Source organism: Balaenoptera acutorostrata, chromosome 4 (assembly GCF_949987535.1).
Source record: "Balaenoptera acutorostrata chromosome 4, mBalAcu1.1, whole genome shotgun sequence".
Classification (NCBI taxonomy): Eukaryota; Metazoa; Chordata; class Mammalia; order Artiodactyla; family Balaenopteridae; genus Balaenoptera; species Balaenoptera acutorostrata.
The window spans coordinates 85,529,500-85,547,652 of NC_080067.1; the positions used below are offsets into that span (position 1 = coordinate 85,529,500).

The 18,153-nt window shown below is 45.9% G+C and overlaps 1 protein-coding gene across 4 annotated transcripts in view; it reads right to left on the reverse strand.

Moving 5' to 3' along the window:
* Nucleotides 1-7,691: 7,691 nt before the first annotated feature.
* Nucleotides 7,692-18,153, reverse strand: part of PLA1A (phospholipase A1 member A) — a 33,351-nt gene continuing 22,889 nt past the window's right edge. For 2 of the 4 annotated variants that reach the window (XM_007181880.2, XM_007181879.2), the window contains 5 exons: nucleotides 17,781-17,948; nucleotides 16,294-16,383; nucleotides 12,091-12,199; nucleotides 8,789-8,953; nucleotides 7,692-8,109 (listed from right to left, as the gene is read on the reverse strand). In XM_007181880.2, the coding sequence (XP_007181942.2) occupies nucleotides 8,025-8,109; nucleotides 8,789-8,953; nucleotides 12,091-12,199; nucleotides 16,294-16,383; nucleotides 17,781-17,948 (617 nt within the window). In that variant the 3' untranslated portion in view covers nucleotides 7,692-8,024. Of the gene's footprint in view, nucleotides 8,110-8,788; nucleotides 8,954-10,231; nucleotides 10,369-12,086; nucleotides 12,200-16,293; nucleotides 16,384-17,780; nucleotides 17,949-18,153 lie in introns of those variants that run through there. The other 2 variants (XM_007181881.2, XM_057546102.1) reach the window with 2 other exon arrangements.

An 18,153-nucleotide genomic window follows, 5' to 3' on the forward strand; every position in this document is an offset into this window, starting at 1 on the left:
AAGTTTTCTTTAAAAAGGAGATGGGGGTGACACAAGTAGACATTGGGTTAGGATGCCCTATCAACATAATGTTAAGAATACGAAACTCTGGAGCTGGACTGCCTGGGTTCGAATTTCAGCTCTGCCACTTAGCCTTGTGTCATTCACAATCCAGTAACTGAACTGCTCTGCACCTCAGCTTGTTCATATGTAAAATGACAATAAAAAAGAACCTATCTCATATGTTTGTTGTAAGAGTTCTCTCTCTCTCTCTCTCTCTCTCTCTCTCTCTCTCTATACTTAAAACCATGCCTGGCACATAGTAAGCATTCAGTAGGTTGTATTGTTAAGAAGACTGCCCTCAGAACGGTGCCTGGTACACAGTACATCACTGGCTTATAGTAAAGGTTTGCTGAATGAATGAATGAACATTCTGCTTTTGTGATTACCTGCCTCCAGTTTTACCCATTTCATTGTATTCTCCAGATAAGGAATATAGCAGAGGGTAACATCTGAATGGAAGGTTAGGTTGAGAGTCAAAGGGAGTGATCTCGAGGTTGGGGTGGATTCAGTTTCAAGCCCAAAGCAGGAGGGCTGAGTGAACACTGGGAGTTTTAAAGTTGAGAGTCCTGGTGACTGCAAGAGAGAAGCGGCATTTTTAGTTGAGTCAGTCTGACCCCAGTGCCATGAAGAGGGGTGCCCACATATTGAGCTGACCTTCCCAGGATATAAACCTAGATTTCTTTCCACCTCTCCACCATCCAGCTCTGTCTAAAATAAGAATCTGTACTGGCTTAGGCCTGGATTGATGTTAGAGATCCAGAGCTTCAAGGCAGCAGCAGGAATTTACTTCCAGATAAACACTGTCCTTTGTTTATCTTCAAAACGTTATTAAAGCTCACACTTATGTGCAATGAAGGTCATTTAGAGTTACTAAAACCCAATAGAAGTGCAGCCCAGGTTTGGAAGTGCAATATAAATGAGAGAGGGGTTATGGTTTCCTCTATTGGCTGACGACCTTGGGCAATTCCCCTAATCTTTCTGGGCCTTGGTTTCCTCCTCTGACACTCTGTGGCTTGATGACTAATATAAAAGGTTATTTAAAGAACACAATAATAATAATTATAGTGGATCAACCCAGCAGGGGCTAAAGATTTCTTCTGGTAAAGAGTAAGAAAGAGGGGCTTCCCTGGTGGCGCAGTGGTTGAGAATCTGCCTGCCAATGCAGGAGACACGGGTTCGAGCCCTGGTCTGGGAAGGATCCCACATGCCGCGGAGCAACTGGGCCCGTGAGCCACAATTACTGAGCCTGCGCGTCTGGAGCCTGTGCTCCGCAACGGGAGAGGCCGCGACAGTGAGAGGCCCGCGCACCGCGATGAAGAGTGGCCCCCGCTTGCCACAACTAGAGAAAGCCCTCGCACAGAAACGAAGACCCAACACAGCCAAAAATAAATAAATAAATAAATTAATTAATTTTAAATAAAAGAGTAAGAAAGAAATCAAGGAAAAAAGATAAGGATTTAGCCACAGCGAAAGTTCCTGAATTCTAGGTTAAGAAGTTAATGAAGCCCTTAAGCTAAAGACATCAGTGAAAATTTTGGAGCAGGAGAATGATAAGTTTAAAGAGTTTATACAAGGAATTATCTGCGCAGGTAAATAGAATGGACTAGAGGAGAAAGAAGCTGGAGGAAAAGAGACGAGTTCGAGGTTGGTACTGGATCCAGGGTCTTACCACATGTCTGAGGGAATAGGCAGGAAGGGACACATATCAGGCAAATTTTGAAGAAAGTGACAGTGTCTGAGTGTAAATCAAGTATTAGGAGGAAGGAGGGAAATGAGCTTTTTTTTTTTTTTGACCCCTGTGATGTTCTGAGTCAAAGATGACTCAGGCTTCAAGCCTGGATGGCGGATGATGGTGGAGGCTATTACAGTACGGAGAGGAGGAACAACTTTAGGGGAGATGTTGATTTGATTTTGCATGGATTGAGTTTGGGCTGCTGTCAAGACACTGAATGGCCACATAAATCAAACAGTATGGTTTCATAAATGAGAGGGTGAATCCTGAGGATCAGGGAGGATTTCAGGGCCTACAGAGGGGCATGGAAGGACTCAGGCATGGCAATAGTCCTATCACCTCAAAGCTCTCCTCTAAGGGGAAGGAGCCACCTCTTCTGGGGTAGAGGCAGGGCTATGATTGGTCACCCCTGGGCCTGGGTGAGCTCAAGAGTGAGGTTAGAGGTGTGTTTAAGGCTGGGGAAAGCAGTATGTCACTTTCAGAATGTCACTTAGGACCACTCAACAAGGAGATCAAGGACTGGATGAGAATGCAGAAATTTGGGAAGATTTATGTTTCAGTATAATTTCCTTTACATGTACAACCAGAGCTTCCTCCTGTAGAGATTTTAAAGGTTAAAGTGTAACAATGGCAGGTGAAATTTTACAACAAGTTGCATAAATGAAGGCCATTCCTGAAACTTATGAAAAGACACCAACCTTTAGAGTTAAGCCACTCTGTGCCTGATCTTCTCTCGTTGCCTTTGTCTTCATAATTAGAGTATTGTCTTTAATTCAATTGAAGGAGCTTTTATTGCATGCTTACAACATGGAAGACACAGAGAATGAGAAAACATAGTCCTTGCCTTTAAGGACTTTACAATCCCATCATAGAAACCTGACCAACATGGAATAAGCTATTAACCGCCATTGCGAGGCTGCACAGGTACCAACTGCAATGACATGTGGGTGGCAGGCTTCCCGGGGGAGGTAGAACTGGAAGTGGACCCAGAATGACTGGCAGAATCTGAACAGAGGTAGTGGGGGCAGCAGGTGCAAAGGCTTGGAGATGGCATTGTCCACAGTATTTGCTAGAGGATCCTGGCTTAAGCACATTGAGGGAAATGGCAGGTAACTTTAGTTAGATTGAATGGGGCCAGACTGAGGAGATCTCTCTTTAGATATGTTGGTTAAGACATCTAAATACTAGAAACCAACCTCAGCAAGTTTATATGTATAACTATAATGTGGAGGTTAGAGCCCAGATGATGGAGTCAGATGGTTTGGTGTGAATCCTGATTTCACTCATTGCTAGTTGTCTAACCATGGGGAAGTTGTTTAATTTTCCTGTCCCTCAGTTTTCTTATATGTAAAATGAAGTAATACACAGAATTGTTGGGAAGATTATGTAAGATAATTTATATAAAGAGATTAGAATGCTACCTGGCACATACTAAATGCTCAGGAAGTTTTAGCTTTTCACTTTCTCTTACATAGCATTCTGTATTGACTGAAAATTTTTAAATTAGTTGAATTTTATGATCATAAAAAAATAGGCTTTATTTTAAAAAGTTCATCATAGTTCACCCATCAGGAGTTTCACTGCTCTGAAGACTGCTCTGTCTGAATGAATGCCATTTCAAAAAGGTAGTAAAATCTCAGGCCCCTATACTTCTGAAGGAGAGCGCATCATTCCAATTTCACAGATGCGTATAACTGGTCGGCCAACTTGGAAAGTGTTGAACAGCACATAGTAACTCCACAGGAGAAATTTGGTGATTTGGGCTACTTATCTTAGGGAGGCAATTACTTGAATAAGTAATCGCAAGGAAACTATTTCTTTCAACCATTGTCAGAGTGTATATGAATTCGTATGACATTTTTGGAAAGTAATCCAGCACTGCTAACCTTTTGATATATCTGTTGACCTAGCTATTCTCACCAAAGAAATCTATCATATAGAAATGAAGGCACCAGTATGAGAATAGATGTACAAAAATACTTATTGCAGCATCATTTGTAGTTGAAGAAAACTAGAAGCAACCTTAATATTCATCACCAAGAAAACGGTTGGCTAAATTATGACATGCCCATGCTGTGGAATGTATACATCCAGGGAATAAATTAAGTCTATGTATAGCCCAGGAGGAATATTCATGGTATATTGTGAATAACAAAGGAAAATTGCAGAATGATGTGTGTGCTATGATTTCACTTTTGTTAAAAAACAAAACAAAACAAAAAACAACAACAATCATGTGTGTATATATTTGTATTAATGTGGAGAGATGTGTAGGACATACACCTAGCTATTAACATTTATTACCTCGGGGCCATGAAAACTATGTGTCTACAGTCTGACTTGTTAAAATGCACATGTATTGCTTTTGTAATTAAAAAAAAATATATATATAGTAAGGTGGGGTGGATTTTGGAGGGAAATTAACATGAAGACCAAGATTGAAATCACTCAACTGCTTTAAATCAATCCTGGTACCCAGACCCTGAATTATAATCTTGTTTTAGGAAGACCTTGTGGGGTAACTGGGGTCTTTATTCAGTCATCACTAGATAATCCCAAAGAGAAGAGGTAGAAGACGGTGGATGAATATATTTGCTGCAGTAATCAGAAAGCAGAGACTCTTAAAATTAGAGATCAGGAAGGTTGATGTTGATTCCCAGCAAAGTCCAGGAACAAATCACTAAAAAGTTTGCTTGCATGTATTTAGGAAATAAAGTAGCAATTATTAGGAGTCTGCATTTCTGGGAATTAAGTCATGCTAAAGTTAAATTAATCATATTTTAATCAGGGGATTTGTTGTAAATATAAAGAATTGAAACTTTTCTCATAATATGTAAGTAGCCAAGATAAACATGAGTTAGAAATATACGTGAAGGTTCAGAGTATTGACTGATCTTAAAGATGCTTCTAGAGGTAGGTGTCTACCCTTGACCTTCTCCTTTCAAGTTCTTAGCTATAGTTATGAAAAAGGAGTCTACAAAATATGTCATATATCTGCATATAGATATAGATATAAATGACATAAAGCTTGGAGGGAGAGCTAAGTACTCTTAAGGATAAGATTATCATGTGAAAAATTCCCGACAGGTTGGAGAGACTACAATAATAATATGTGAAGGAACTGGGTTACATGGAAAGTTCATTCAGGTTCAAAAAGTCAACTCAAGCTGAAAGCAAGTAAGCTGGATCAATAAGAATACAGACCTTTAAAAGCTGAAGTATTGTGGGTAACCCTAAAGCGACTCTTGGGTGAAGCAATGGAGGATTACAACAAAGAACAAATGCACGTGTGTCTCTGGTGTACCCTGGGGGAGAAGGCCTGGTATACGGAGCCCGGTCCTGGGACCTCAGTACAAACTGAACACACTCAGAGTAGAGTGACCAGAGAGAGGAAGCCTCTGGAATTCATGTGTGCAGTGCCCGTAAGGGCAGGGGTTGACTCTTGAATTACTTGCGTGGTAGTCTCTGTTCAAGAAAAGTTCTCTGCAGGGGTTGGGAGCGACAAGGGTGTGGAGGGGAAACCCTTGCTCTGCCTTTGCCCTGCCATCAAGCAAGTTCTGTTACCGCTCCCTTTTTCCTAACCCCACACACATTCCACCTACGTAAAGCCAGGTTTTCTAGAGTGTGGGCAGTGTACCCCTGGGCAAGACAGTTTAAGGTAGCACATAGACCCAGCCTTAAATAACATCAAATCTCATGGTGAAATTGCTAGTCCGGCTCTAAATTTCTTTCAGTCCACTGATTACATATATAGAAGAAAGTCTCTGTTTGGTGTTGATAAGTTTTTGACATCTCCCTTATACTTGTTAATCTTTTCTTTTTAATAAGGAAAAAACAGGCCTGGGGCATAGAGCTTGCAGCAAGCCACGGTATCTAGTTGGAATTTTAAACATTGTTATGCTCTCATTGTATTTATTTTTAGGATTAATTTATGATAAGGGAAACTGGTTTTCCATTTAAGGTAATGATCTAAAGTTTCTGATGGGGAGCAATATAAAATGTGAGGGAGTCTAACAGTGATTTCAAGTGAGAGAACAGGAAGTGCAGCCTCATACAGCCCGGGGTAGGTCTGTCTCTAAGGAGGTTCTTGCTGGGAACCTGGGTGGAGTAAAGGGAGGGATAAAACAAAAGAGGGGTTTGGGTTTTGGAAAAAAAAAAAAAAGAACTCCAATCCTGCATATTGAAGAAGTTTCTTCAAACATGTTCTACTGACTGGGGTGGACGGTGCAGAAAACAAAGTGTGTCTGTGAGCATTCACAATGCATCACCTGTCCTTCCGACAAAGGCTCCCTCTCTCTCCTGGTGACCTAGGTGACTTGGCCCAGTTGGAGCAGTTGCAGCCTGTTGCTTGCATCATTCACCCAGCCTTTACCATGGAGAGTGAATCGGCAAGTCAGCAGTTTCCTTTCAAAGCCCATTTATTTAGGTTTTTAAAAAAAATTCTCAAACATTGTATGTATCCCCATGTTCATAGCAGCATTATTCACAATAGCCAAAAGGTGGAAGCAATCCAAGTGTCCACTGATGGATGAATCAATAAGCAAAATGTGGTTCATACACACAATGGAACATTATTCACCCTTAAAAAGGAAGGGAATTCTGACACATGCTGCAACATGGATGAACCTTGAAAACATTATGTTAAGTAAAACAAGCCAGATACGAAAGTAAATACTGTATGGTTGTATCAGGTACTCTAGAAGAGTAGAATTCATAGAGACAGAAATTAGAATGGTGGTCACCAGGGGCTGGAGGGAGGGGCAATGGGGAGTTATTGTTTAATGGGGACAGAGTTTCAGTTCGGGATGATGAAAAAGTTCTGGAGACGGATAGTGGTAATGGCTGCACAACAATGTGAATGTAGTGAATACTACTGAATTGTACACTTAAAAATGGTTAAAATGGTTTTTAAGAGTTAAACAAAATCATTAAGTATAGAGGAATCCAGGAATACCTGGCTATGGAGAAAGCAGTGAAGGTGTGTCATGTCTCTCTGTCTGTTCCCACGGCCATCGCAGCCATTCTCACCCTTCTCTGCCTTGATTTATACCCCAGGGCCACATCAACGTGCCTCTTGCCTTCTGGCTTCTGGTTGCAATCACTCAGTGGGAGCACCAGAAGAATGGGGGAGGAAAGAAGAGCGAGGGTGGAGAATCTTTTTCCCTGGTTCTCTCCCTGCAGGATTGCTGCCCGATGACTGTTCCTTGACCAAGGGTCCCGCAGACCTCTCTGTCTCCAGACTCTGGTGCTCCTTCTTCTGGCCTCTTCAGACATAGGACGGTAGTAGCTCCCACTGCCCCCAGTCCCAGGGAACTGCACTGTCCCTTGTGGTTTCCTCACTTCCTACTAACACCTTTATAAATAGTTCTTTTATTAAATTCTCAAATTACACAATTTGAGCACACCATCTGTTTCTTGTTGGACTGTGGCTTGATACAAGGTTATTTATAAACATCAAAGTCTGGGAAACACTGACCCAAAGAAAATCCACCTATATTCCCAAAAGATCTCTCTGGTCCCCCAAACCTTCCAGATACCCAGAGAAGGCAATGGTAAGGGATGGTGAGTGGTACCATCTTCCTCCCCACCCTCCACCCCCTCTCTTACACCAAGCACTTCTTTCCAACTGCTATTTTTAAAAAACATTTATTTATTTATTTGGCTGCCTTGGCTCTTAGTTGCGGCACGCGGTCTTAGTTGCCCTGTGGCATGTGGGATCTTAGTTCCCTGACCAGGGATCGAACCCACGTCCCCTGCATTGGAAGGCAGATTCTTAACCACTGGGCCACCAGGAAAGTCTCACAATTGCTATTTTAATATAGAGAATTCAGCATCTACTGTTTTCTCCAATCCCACAGACCGTAAATCACATTTTTTGTACATAACAGAATTCCATACCAATAAAACAATTAAACGATTCCGATATTCCATGGAGTTTTATTTGAAAAAGAAAAGAAAAAAAAGAGCCTTTTTCCTGTATATGTTTCTATTGAATCCTAGGTACAGATGTCCAAGGATATGGGGCAATTGCAGTTAAGTATGAATAGGAAAGTTGAAATGGTATCTTTGTAAGCTTCTTTAAATTGACAGTGGAGATAAAGCTCTGTAAAATGAGCTCTCTCTCCTCTCTAAGGTGGCTAATTATGGGGAAAATAATGAAGACTTCTGCGTTCTTTCTTAGTAGTAATGGCTTAGAATAAGCTGAACCGCCACCCCCAATCCAGGGAGATGTATCCTGCCCTTATATTAACTATATACAGGTTATTTTCAGGTCATGAGAAACAGTCTCACTTGCTTGTAAGTTCACTGGCTCAGGTAAGCAGACCGTCTTTTTACTGCAAGAGAAGAGCAACAAGAGGGTGTGTCCTCAGGGCAGGTTCCTGGTTGGTCGGGAGAGAGGGCTCAGAGTTGCGTGCGCCTGTGTTTCCGTGATGTCAGGTGAAAGAATTCTACAATCGTCTATGGGATGATTACTCTTGGATTACTACGAGCCCACTTCTGTCCTCTGAGGGCCAGGTGTGGTAAGACTAATACTCTAAATGCCTGCTAGAGGCCGGATAAAGGGGACAGGGATTCTGGATCCACACCCACGACTGTGACCAGTGGAGGCCAAAGAAGAGGAAATATGCAATGAGCAATGTTTGTTCCAATAAAATCTTACAGAGAAACTAAGTATAGCAGGTAATAAAACATATATATATATATATATATATATAAAAATATATATTTTATATATATTGTATGTTATAATTATCTATACATATTTAATATATATATTTCAGTTAAAATGGAGTTTCTTATATTAAAGTGGGGATGGGGAATTAAAGTCCAACCTCTTTGTCTTCTTAGCGTCCCAACCCAAGATGGCCCTGCAGGAGGTGACCCTGGGTCTTTGTCACCTCCACATCAAGGAAGCTCATACCCGTGATGAGATTGCACCTCAGCAAGTGCCACATCTAAGGTCAGGATTGGTCCTTGTGGGTGTGTCTGGGGCGGGGTGGATACGGGGCTTACTTGTCATTGATGGGCAAAGGAGCAGTGCAGAACTTCCCGATAATGACAGTCCGGTCTTTTTTCCAAACTCGGTGGGAAGGCTGAAACTTGAGTTTCACCTGGTTTATCTGGCACTGAGGGCTGGGGTGAGCTATGATTCCTTTCCCGTGGCGTTGCTGTCTAGGTCTGTAAGGGAAAGGCAAAGTAACTTACTGCCGCACACGTTTGGCCTTTGCCTCCCCTTGGCTCCTAGGGGCTGTGCGGGTAGCCCGGTCCGTTAGTTCCTGGAAGGTGGGCTCCACGGTCCTCTGCATCACCCTCACCAGCCCCTCGGCCCACACCCTCACAGCTTTGAATGTGATGCAGAAAATAGGTGTTGCTTTTTGAAAGTAAATAAGTGGACCCTGCAGCAAAATAGTAGCCCTTGGGTTTTCACATCTGGAAAAGGGTCCGAGTTAGTGAAGATCTGAATTCAGGTTAGTGAAGATCTGAATTCTGATTAGTGAATATCTTCAGTCTCAGGTCCATCTACCTGGAAGTAGAGGCCTCTTCTAGGATGTTCAGTTCCAAGAATTTTGTGTGAGGACTACTCTATTTTAGACTGAGTGTGAAAGTGTAGATGGAAACAAGTGAACAAACACACAACAGGCCTCGAAGCCAGACAGAGCTGCGGTGGAGTCCAGGTGTGGTCTCCTCCCAGCTGTGGCTTTGGAGTCACACAGCCCTAGGTCTAAGCCCCAGCCCCCCCTCCCCTGTGCCCTGCTCTGGCCTGTTCCAGTCCCCTCTGGGCTCAGAAAGAGGCATTGTGAGAAAGAGGGAGAGCCCGGAGGGCGCTGCTTTCCCCTCCGCTGTGGCACTGGGTGTTGTCTAAACTGAGCATGGTTTCCCTTTCCTTTCTGGCCTCTTCACACTGATGAAATGTCTTCTTTGTGTACTTTCTAACCCAGGATTAGTCATATAGTTTGTTTTGTCCTTTTGAGGATGATTCGGTAAAACTTTGTTTAAAAGCTGTTCCATTTTCTTAGTTTCTCTCTCTCTTTCTTTCTTTCTTCTTTTTTTTTAGATTTCAAAAGTGTTTTGAAGTATTTCAGAGGAAAAAATAAGAAGATTATTCACTTTAAGAGTCTGCTTGGATGGAGAGCTTGCAAACTAGAAGGGCTACAAAGGACACTGTGAGTGGCCTGGGGACTTGGCCTGGGTAAATTTTCTAATTGGAAGGAAATCTTGGGGTTTCACAAAGTTATAGAAAGCAGGGGAAAGGCCACACATAAACCCCCTCCCTTCTTTTCAATTTCTGTTCTGCAAGAGGAAACAAGAACCAAGGAATTGAAGATAATCATGTTCTGATAGCCTTCTTCAAAACAGTAACGCAAATCTCTTTGGGGAGAAAGAAGAAGGAATCTGTGGATGTCCATTCCGATCACTCAGGGAGCTTCTAACAGTGTAGTGGTTGAAGCCATACCTGGAGATTCTACTGCTACTGGTCTGGGGTGGGGCTTGCTGTCAGTATTCTTTAAAGCTCTCCAGGTGGTTCTAACAAGCAGCCAGAGTCGTGTGTCATTGTCATGATTCCTGCCAGTGTCGGCTCATCTACCAGTGGGCTGGAAAGGTGATAAAAACACCCTTGCAGAAGTAACATGACCTTGAACTGATCTAATGAAAATTACTCAGCTATAATCTGCAAGGCTCACGTGGGCACCCCAAGATCTGTGTGGGTGTCCTGACTGCCTGCTGTCTTGTGCTGTGCGGCCTGGGTGAGTTGGAACCCTGCCTGGTGGCAGAGTGTTTGGGAGCCCAGACGTGAGCTCCTCCCAGCAGAAACTTGTCTTTCCCTGACAGCACCGTTAATGTCCATCACTGCAGCCTGAGAAATGTTTCCAAACCCAAATCTGATCCCGTCACTCTCCTGCTTAAAATTCCCAGCAGCTCTCCAAACTGCTCTCAGGATAAAACCCTGTCCTTCCAGGCATGGCATGGTCTGACCCTGACTTGCCCCTCCAACCTCCTCTCCCCATGCCTGGTCCCACTGCTGTCTGCTCCCCGTGTCATATCTCACTAACCTCTGGTCTGGGGGGAAGGATCCTCCAAATCCTTCAGATCTCAACTCAAACACTGTTTCTTCACACTTGGTCGGGCTCTATCTTATTTGTTCTCATAGCCTCTGCCACTGCTGACAATTGTGCACTTCTGTGTATGGGCACTGGTCACGTCCCTGTTTGTGCTCCATCCATCCCCCTGCAAACCACGTTTCTCAGGCTCCCCGGCACAGGGGGGAGACTGCTTCAGGCAGTGATTCGGAGCAGCTGCGTTTCCTCCCTGCTTCCAACTCCTGCCAATCATTCCCACCCTCCACCCCCCATCCCATTCCTTGTTCTACCAACACCACCTGGCTTTGTCCCTCGGGCTCTGGGGTGGAGAGACTCCTGTTGCTGATCTCTGCATTGCCTCCCCACCCTCCTTTTGGGTTTTCAGTTCTCCCAGCACATTTGTAATTAGCTCTTTGTGTTAATTTCCTTCTATTGGAGTGCCTGGCTTGGGCTCTGGTTTCCAGACTGAGCCCTGACTGAGACAGTGATTTATCTGATTAGTCTGTCTCCTGCTGGCTTGTGAGTAACCAATGACTTTTTAAAGAAACATGCACCACTGCTGCTGAGTTCCCGTCCCCTGCCAGGCTTGCGGCTCCCTGCAGTTGAGGCTCTCTGCCTGCTTACCTCAAGCCTGGTCCCACCAGCTGCGAGGCCCAAGTGTGACCCAACAAAGGAAGGAAATCAGCCCCAGTTCCAGGGATTGGCACCACTCAGCATCAACCCTGCTGGCCCTCACCTTGCACTCATTTGCTATCTGACCCTCTGCCTGAGAGTCTGTTCTAGAAACCCATCTAGCACTGCTCCCCTCTCCTCCCACCCCTCCGCCCAGGAGTAGGTGCTTCCCAGGCTCTGGCCAGCCCTCCCTGGGCCAATGGCTGAGGCCTTCCTACTTGCTGACATCCCTAATGCCCCTGCCTGGATTCCTGATGCTGTTTCCTATCAGGGACCCAATCCCCAAATTCTCACCACCTGTTGGGACATTCCATTACTGCTGTCTGCCTGCTTGTCTGCTATTGTCTGAATACACTATACTTGGACCCAGTACTGATCCTGAACCTGGAACAGTTGCCCAGCATGTGTCTGTGGGTCCATCTGTGGTAGGTGCCACCCTCACCCCCATCCCCAGCTCAGCTGGCTCCACCCACCCATCAGTGATCACACAGTGCCTGTCCTGGGCTATATGTGCATGTATGTAAATGGAAGGAGAGAAGCCAGCCATGTGGGACACTTACGTACATGGTGATCTTGACCAAGGAGGTGACGCTGCTGCTAAGGAAGGTGACCGTGATGCAGGTGTCCTTGTTTCTCGGCTCCTGCAAGTAAAACTCCACGAGGCTGTGGTGCACTAGGAAACCAAAGCAGAGCAGACAGCTGGGCCAGAGATCAGTGGGTGCAATGCACAAAATGTCCCAGAGAGCAGCAGGGCAGTTAGGAAATCTCGCTCTAGCTCTTAGCAGCTGTGTGACCTGGAGCAGATTACCTGTTGTCGCAGGTTCTCAGCTTCCTCTAGTGTAAATTGGGATCATAAAATTACATACCCCACAGGTCTGAATGAGAATTAAATGAGTTAATGCATATAAAGTCCTTAGACAGTGCCTGTGCCTAGGAATCATTCAATACATGATAGTTTTTATTATTACTTTTAATCCTAGAATGTGCCACTCTTTGGCACTGTGTCACTCTTTGTTACCAACAAGTGACATTATCCTGATGGTGTGATTTTGAAAGAACCAAAAAGGGTCTATCTTATACTAAGCAATTAACTCATAAAATAGAGCAACGCCCCTCCCCCCCTCAGCACACACCCTGTGTCGGGGAACCCACCACGTGTGCAGGAGGTGACTACTGCTCTCCCTGTGGTGGCTGGGTGCCTGTGTGGCATCTCCACCCGCGTGGGCAGCACAGACACTGAGGCTCTCAAAGCTGGTATTGTCGACACAGACTGGCTGAGCAGCCTGGTTCACGGTGATATCCCAAGACCTGCTGTCCCTTTGGCAAGAGAGGTTAAGAAGGATTACAGGGCTTCTCTGGTGGCGCAGTGGTTGAGAGTCTGCCTGCCAATGCAGGGGACACGGGTTCGAGCCCTGCTCTGGGAAGATCCCACATGCCGCGGAGCAACTGGGCCCGTGAGCCACAACTACTGAGCCTGCGCGTCTGGAGCCTGTGCTCCGCAACAAGAGAGGCCGCGATAGTGAGAGGACCGCGCACCGCGATGAAGAGTGGCCCCCGCTTGCCGCAACTAGAGAAAGCCCTCGCACAGAAACGAAGACCCAACACAGCCAAAAATAAATTAAAAAAAAAAAAAAGAAGGATTGCAGCTTCCCCAGCACCCCACCCTTTCCTCATTTAGGGGTAAGCCCATCTGGTGGCATCATGCAGTGACTTCGGTCTCTGAACATTTTCACAGACCCCTTCGGTGGTTGGGGCATAGCTAGAGCTCTGCCCTACCTGTACTTTTTCATTTGTCATGTTTTATGGGTGAATATTGGGAGGAGGGACTAAGTGAATTTAAGGAGAGTCAGTCTAAGTTGGAGGAGTGACGTGGTCCATCGGGGCTCATGGGGTTAGTAACAGGACTCACTGCCAGGAACCCAGAAGAAGACAAGAGAGTGCTACACGCTCCCCCCTCCACAGAGCGGCATATCAGATGCCGCGTCCCTTCTGTCTCTCTTTCTCAGTTGTTTATTATGGATGCAGATTGTTATGTTGATGGGCAAGGGCTGAACTGGAGGGGATATTTGCAATGTGGAAAAAAGGCTAAATTACATAGCTTTAGGAATTTAATTCTCTGGGCTGAGTTTGATATATTATATCGCTTCTTCCTTTATCAGCATGTATCACTGATTAAGAAAGTTTCCTGAGGTTCTGCTTCTCTCTTCTCTGATTACCCTGAAAGCCCTAGGAGGGCCAGGTCTGCTAACGTTGGGTGGGTGGGAGCTGGTAGTGAAATCCAACCTGCTTGGGAACATGACATGGGAAATAGCACATGAGCCCTGGATGGTTTGCCAGGGGAACTGGGTCCAAGGCCAGGCCTGCTGCTTACTAGTTGTATCACCTTGCCTAAGTCATTGAACCTCTCCGTGCCTCAGTTCCTTCATCTATAATCAATAACTCCCAACATCACCTCACAAAACATGATGAGGATTAAATGAGGTGATGGGAGAAAACATTTCGGGTGAAACATTGCTCTACAAGAGAAAAGTAATATTGTTAGACAAATGAATTTTTTGGAGAAGATTCTCTGTCCATTCTGATGCCTGCCTGGCAGAGGCCAAGGGTGACTGCAGGCCAAGAGCGCTGGGCAATGGGAGCTCAGTGCCATGATGGCTTAGGAGTGGGTAAGAGCGGGAGCTGCCAGGTGGGCTGCCAGGTGGGCGCCCCGTACCCCCCACCCCCAGGAGAGGGAAGGCTCAGAGGAGGCAGGCCCGCTGAGGTTTTGAAACAGACACAGCCATCCTTCTGGGGGAATGGGGAGGGAGTCTCACAACAAAAATGAAACAGTCAGAAAATGTATAGCTTGGTGAATCACGCTTAGCAGGGACCTAAAAGTGCCTTTAACTTCCAGGTGTTCCTCGGGCTCCCTGGCTGTGCGTACAGAGAGGAGCCGCCGTGAAGCTGCCCTGGAGCTGGAAGTAGAAACGGGGTGTCTGGTCCCAGCAGCCCTGCCTCCGACCCGGACAAGGTCCTCCCTCAGGCTGGCCTCTGAGGGGCGGCAAGACCCAAGAGTAACTGAGAAATACAGCTGAAAAGAGCGGGTTCTTGGAAGAGGGGGCAGAGACACAAGTATGGAGGCAGATGATGACCTGGAAAAGGTAAAGATTTTGGAGTCAGAAGACCTGGAGTTGAATGTTGACTTCTTCACCCACCCATGTAGCCTTGGGCACATCACCGCTCGGGGCTGGGTTCTCAGATGAGCTGGTACATGTGGAAAGCCCACCGATGACTCTTGTAACCCACTTTATTCCTAAGAAGTAACCACGTATTCTCTCTGGCATGAAGTTAGAAACACCCCCATCTCATCTCCCAAATTCTCCCATTGACAGAGGGAAGGGAATTATTACTTACTGAGTTCCAAGCACTGTGCTGGTGATTGTCTGCGTACTATGTATTTTATTTTATCCTCACAATTGATTCTTTGAAATAGGTACTGTTATTTTTCCCATTTTCCACATAAGTATATAGAGGTTCAGAAAGGTTAAAAAAACTTGCTCCTGATGACACAGCTGGTAAACGGAGAAGCCGAGATTCAAATCCAGGTCTGAGTGACCACAGAGCCTGAGCTTCGGGCTCTGTCTCACACTTCACCAGGCCCTCTAGTACCAGGAAGGTATAGCCACAAAGATCCCTCCACCAACCAACCAGACACCAGCTGATCAGAAAATCATTTAGAATTAGGGTGGTCATATAATGTCCCATCCAAACCAGCATACTTCTATTCTGAACACACAATAAACCAGGATAACAGGACCCCAGGATAACAAAATCAGGAAGTATAGTCAACCTAGTTAAGATGAAAATAGCATAGGGAAGGAGGATGGTTCAGCCTGTAATGTATGTCATAGATTCTAAGACACCCTTTTCTCTCACATTAAACATCTCTCACGGGGCTTCCCTGGTGGCACAGTGGTTGAGAATCCGCCTGCCAATGCAGGGGACACGGGTTCGAGCCCTGGTCTGGGAGGATCCCACATGCCACGGAGCAACTGGGCCCGTGAGCCACAATTACTGAGCCTGCGCATCTGGAGCCTGTGCTCCGCAACAAGAGAGGCCACGATAGTGAGAGGCCCGCGCACCACGATGAGGAGTGGCCCCCGCTTGCCACAACTAGAGAAAGCCCTCGCACAGAAACGAAGACCCAACACAGCCATAAATAAATAAATAAATAAATAAATACTTTAAAAAAAAAAAAACATCTCTCACAATCGCTGGCATCTTAGCTTCAATGAAATGCAGTGGTTAGGAGCCATAGTAAACAGCTGGAATATGTATATGAAGGTTCAGTATTCCTCACGGACCCTGACCTAGGAGGGCTGCCAGAGTGGGAGACACGTAGGATGGGCAATAAGGAGGGGGAAATGTATGCAGGAAGGAGAAATCCAAAACGTACTCCCAAATACCACTCCAGAGAGAACCTACACTGGAAGGCAGGTTTCCATGTTGGGGTGCGGAGGAATGAGAACCAGTGTACCGACAGTAAGGTAAGACGCCCCCAAGTTCTCATCCATAGAACAGTGGTTTGGGCTAGCTCTGAAAAGTTTTGGTTCCATCTAAGACCAGTTGCTGCTGTCCCCCACCTCTCCCTTCCCATGGCATTTTTGCCCCAGTTCTTCACCTCCCACTTCAGCTACCATGCTGGGCTGGACACAGCCCAAGACGGAGCCCTGGACTCAGCTGGGCAGCACACTGGCTGAGCTGAGCAGCTCATTTGCCCGCACTCACCACAATATGGAGCCGTGGAAGTGGTCAGGAGGTAGACACTCACTTCTTTGGGAAGCGGCTCTATCTTAACACCACCTTGTTCCACCAGCCCTGGAGATAAAGAAGCAAAGACAGCAGAGCCCTGAGGAGGCCGTTTCAGGGCTCCACAGCACCCAGCCATGTACCGATTAATTCATGCACCCATTTATTCCACAGACAACTGCACCGTATACTCATGATGTGCCTTGCCCTGCGGTGAGTCCTGGGATACAAGCAACCCCATCCAGATGGGAATAAACATACAGGTAGACAAAAAATACATTCTGCAGATTATCTGGCCCATTCCCAGGAAGTATTTATAAGAAATTTGAAATGATGTCTTCAACTTGCAAAACAATCTATATGACAGTCGTTTTAATGGCATTTGTATCCTGCGCACTGGAGCACAGGGAGGTGTTTGCGCTGAAGAACAGTGGTTGACAAGTCAGAGAAGGACATTCCAGGCAGAAAGTACAGTCTGGGCAAAGGGACACAGGGTGAGGAAACATGAAGTACTCTCGGCAGTATGAGTAGTTACAATCCCTGCGGTGTTTGGAAAAAAGGGAAAGTCTAGCGAGAGATGAGGCGGGGCAGTGTGAAGTTAAACCGTCTGGTCCATCACATCTGTGGGAAACAGTGACATATGCCCGATGAGTAGGAAGTAATGTTGATTCGCTTTATTATGGGAAACCACCCCTACTTTAACATTTTGTCAAGCTGATATTCATTTCATTTCTATAAGCGATGGCAGGCTGCTGCGGTTCTGAGTGGCAGCCAGGAGTGGGAAGTGGGAGAGTGAGGGAGGGGGAGGACCCATGTACACTACCCAGGCGTTTTCCTGGAGCCCTCCCCACTGGATGACCCCAGGATATTCACAGCCATGAGCTGCACAGGGTGAGTTGAGGCTGGAGCCTCAGCCTCCCTGAGCCCTTCTCTCCAGACTGGCCTGGATCATCCAGGAGTGTGCCCAGGCCACTCGGCAGTTAGGAACCCCTCCAGCTGGCATGTGGCCTCACACCTCTAAGGTGGGCACAGTGTGCCAGCCTCGGGGGTTCCCCCAAAACACTTTGACTTACAGCCTATCAGGATTTGGAGAATGGCTGGCCTAGCGAGGAAGACCTACGGTGAGCAGCGGGTCTGAGAGTGGGTACAGGCAATCTGGACTATACCAGTGCTTCTGGAGAGCATCCTGAGGCTGGACTTACATGCCAGTGCCTGTGTGTGTGTGTGTGTGTGAGGGTTGTGTGCAGAGCCAGTATGGCATCAGGTAGCAGTATAGAGGGTGAGGGGTGGGACGCAGAGAGCTAAACACCACCTTCCAGGTGAGGACAGGCTGAACGACTCATTGCTTACGTTTTCTTTACCCCACTCGGATAGACCTCTTGACCATAGGAGATCAGGACTTAAAGAGGTGACAAGACTTGAACTTTCCCCAAACTGTCAAAGGAAGCCAAAGGGGTAGCATTTACCGATCCTTGGACAGGAAAGCAGAAAAGGGTTGAAACAATCCAGACAGTGTCCAGCAAGGAAGACCTTGTAGCTGGTACAAGGAAAGGCCATCAATGGACAGGAATTCTCCAGGGCGCTGATGTAGAGGTGCACAGCCCTCATGTGATCACAGATCAGATAACTGTAGCCTGAACAGGGCAAAAAGAACACAACGAAGGTTTCAGTTCAAGACAAATGGAAACTCCCTCCATGCTACTTACTGTAATTCTATTGAATTTTATACTCCAACAGGCTATAAATACATGGGATGTCCCCTGAGCCACATTTAAAAAATATTAATGAACATGGTTACTACACTCTCACTTTTCTTTTTAATTTTCCTGAATAACTTAG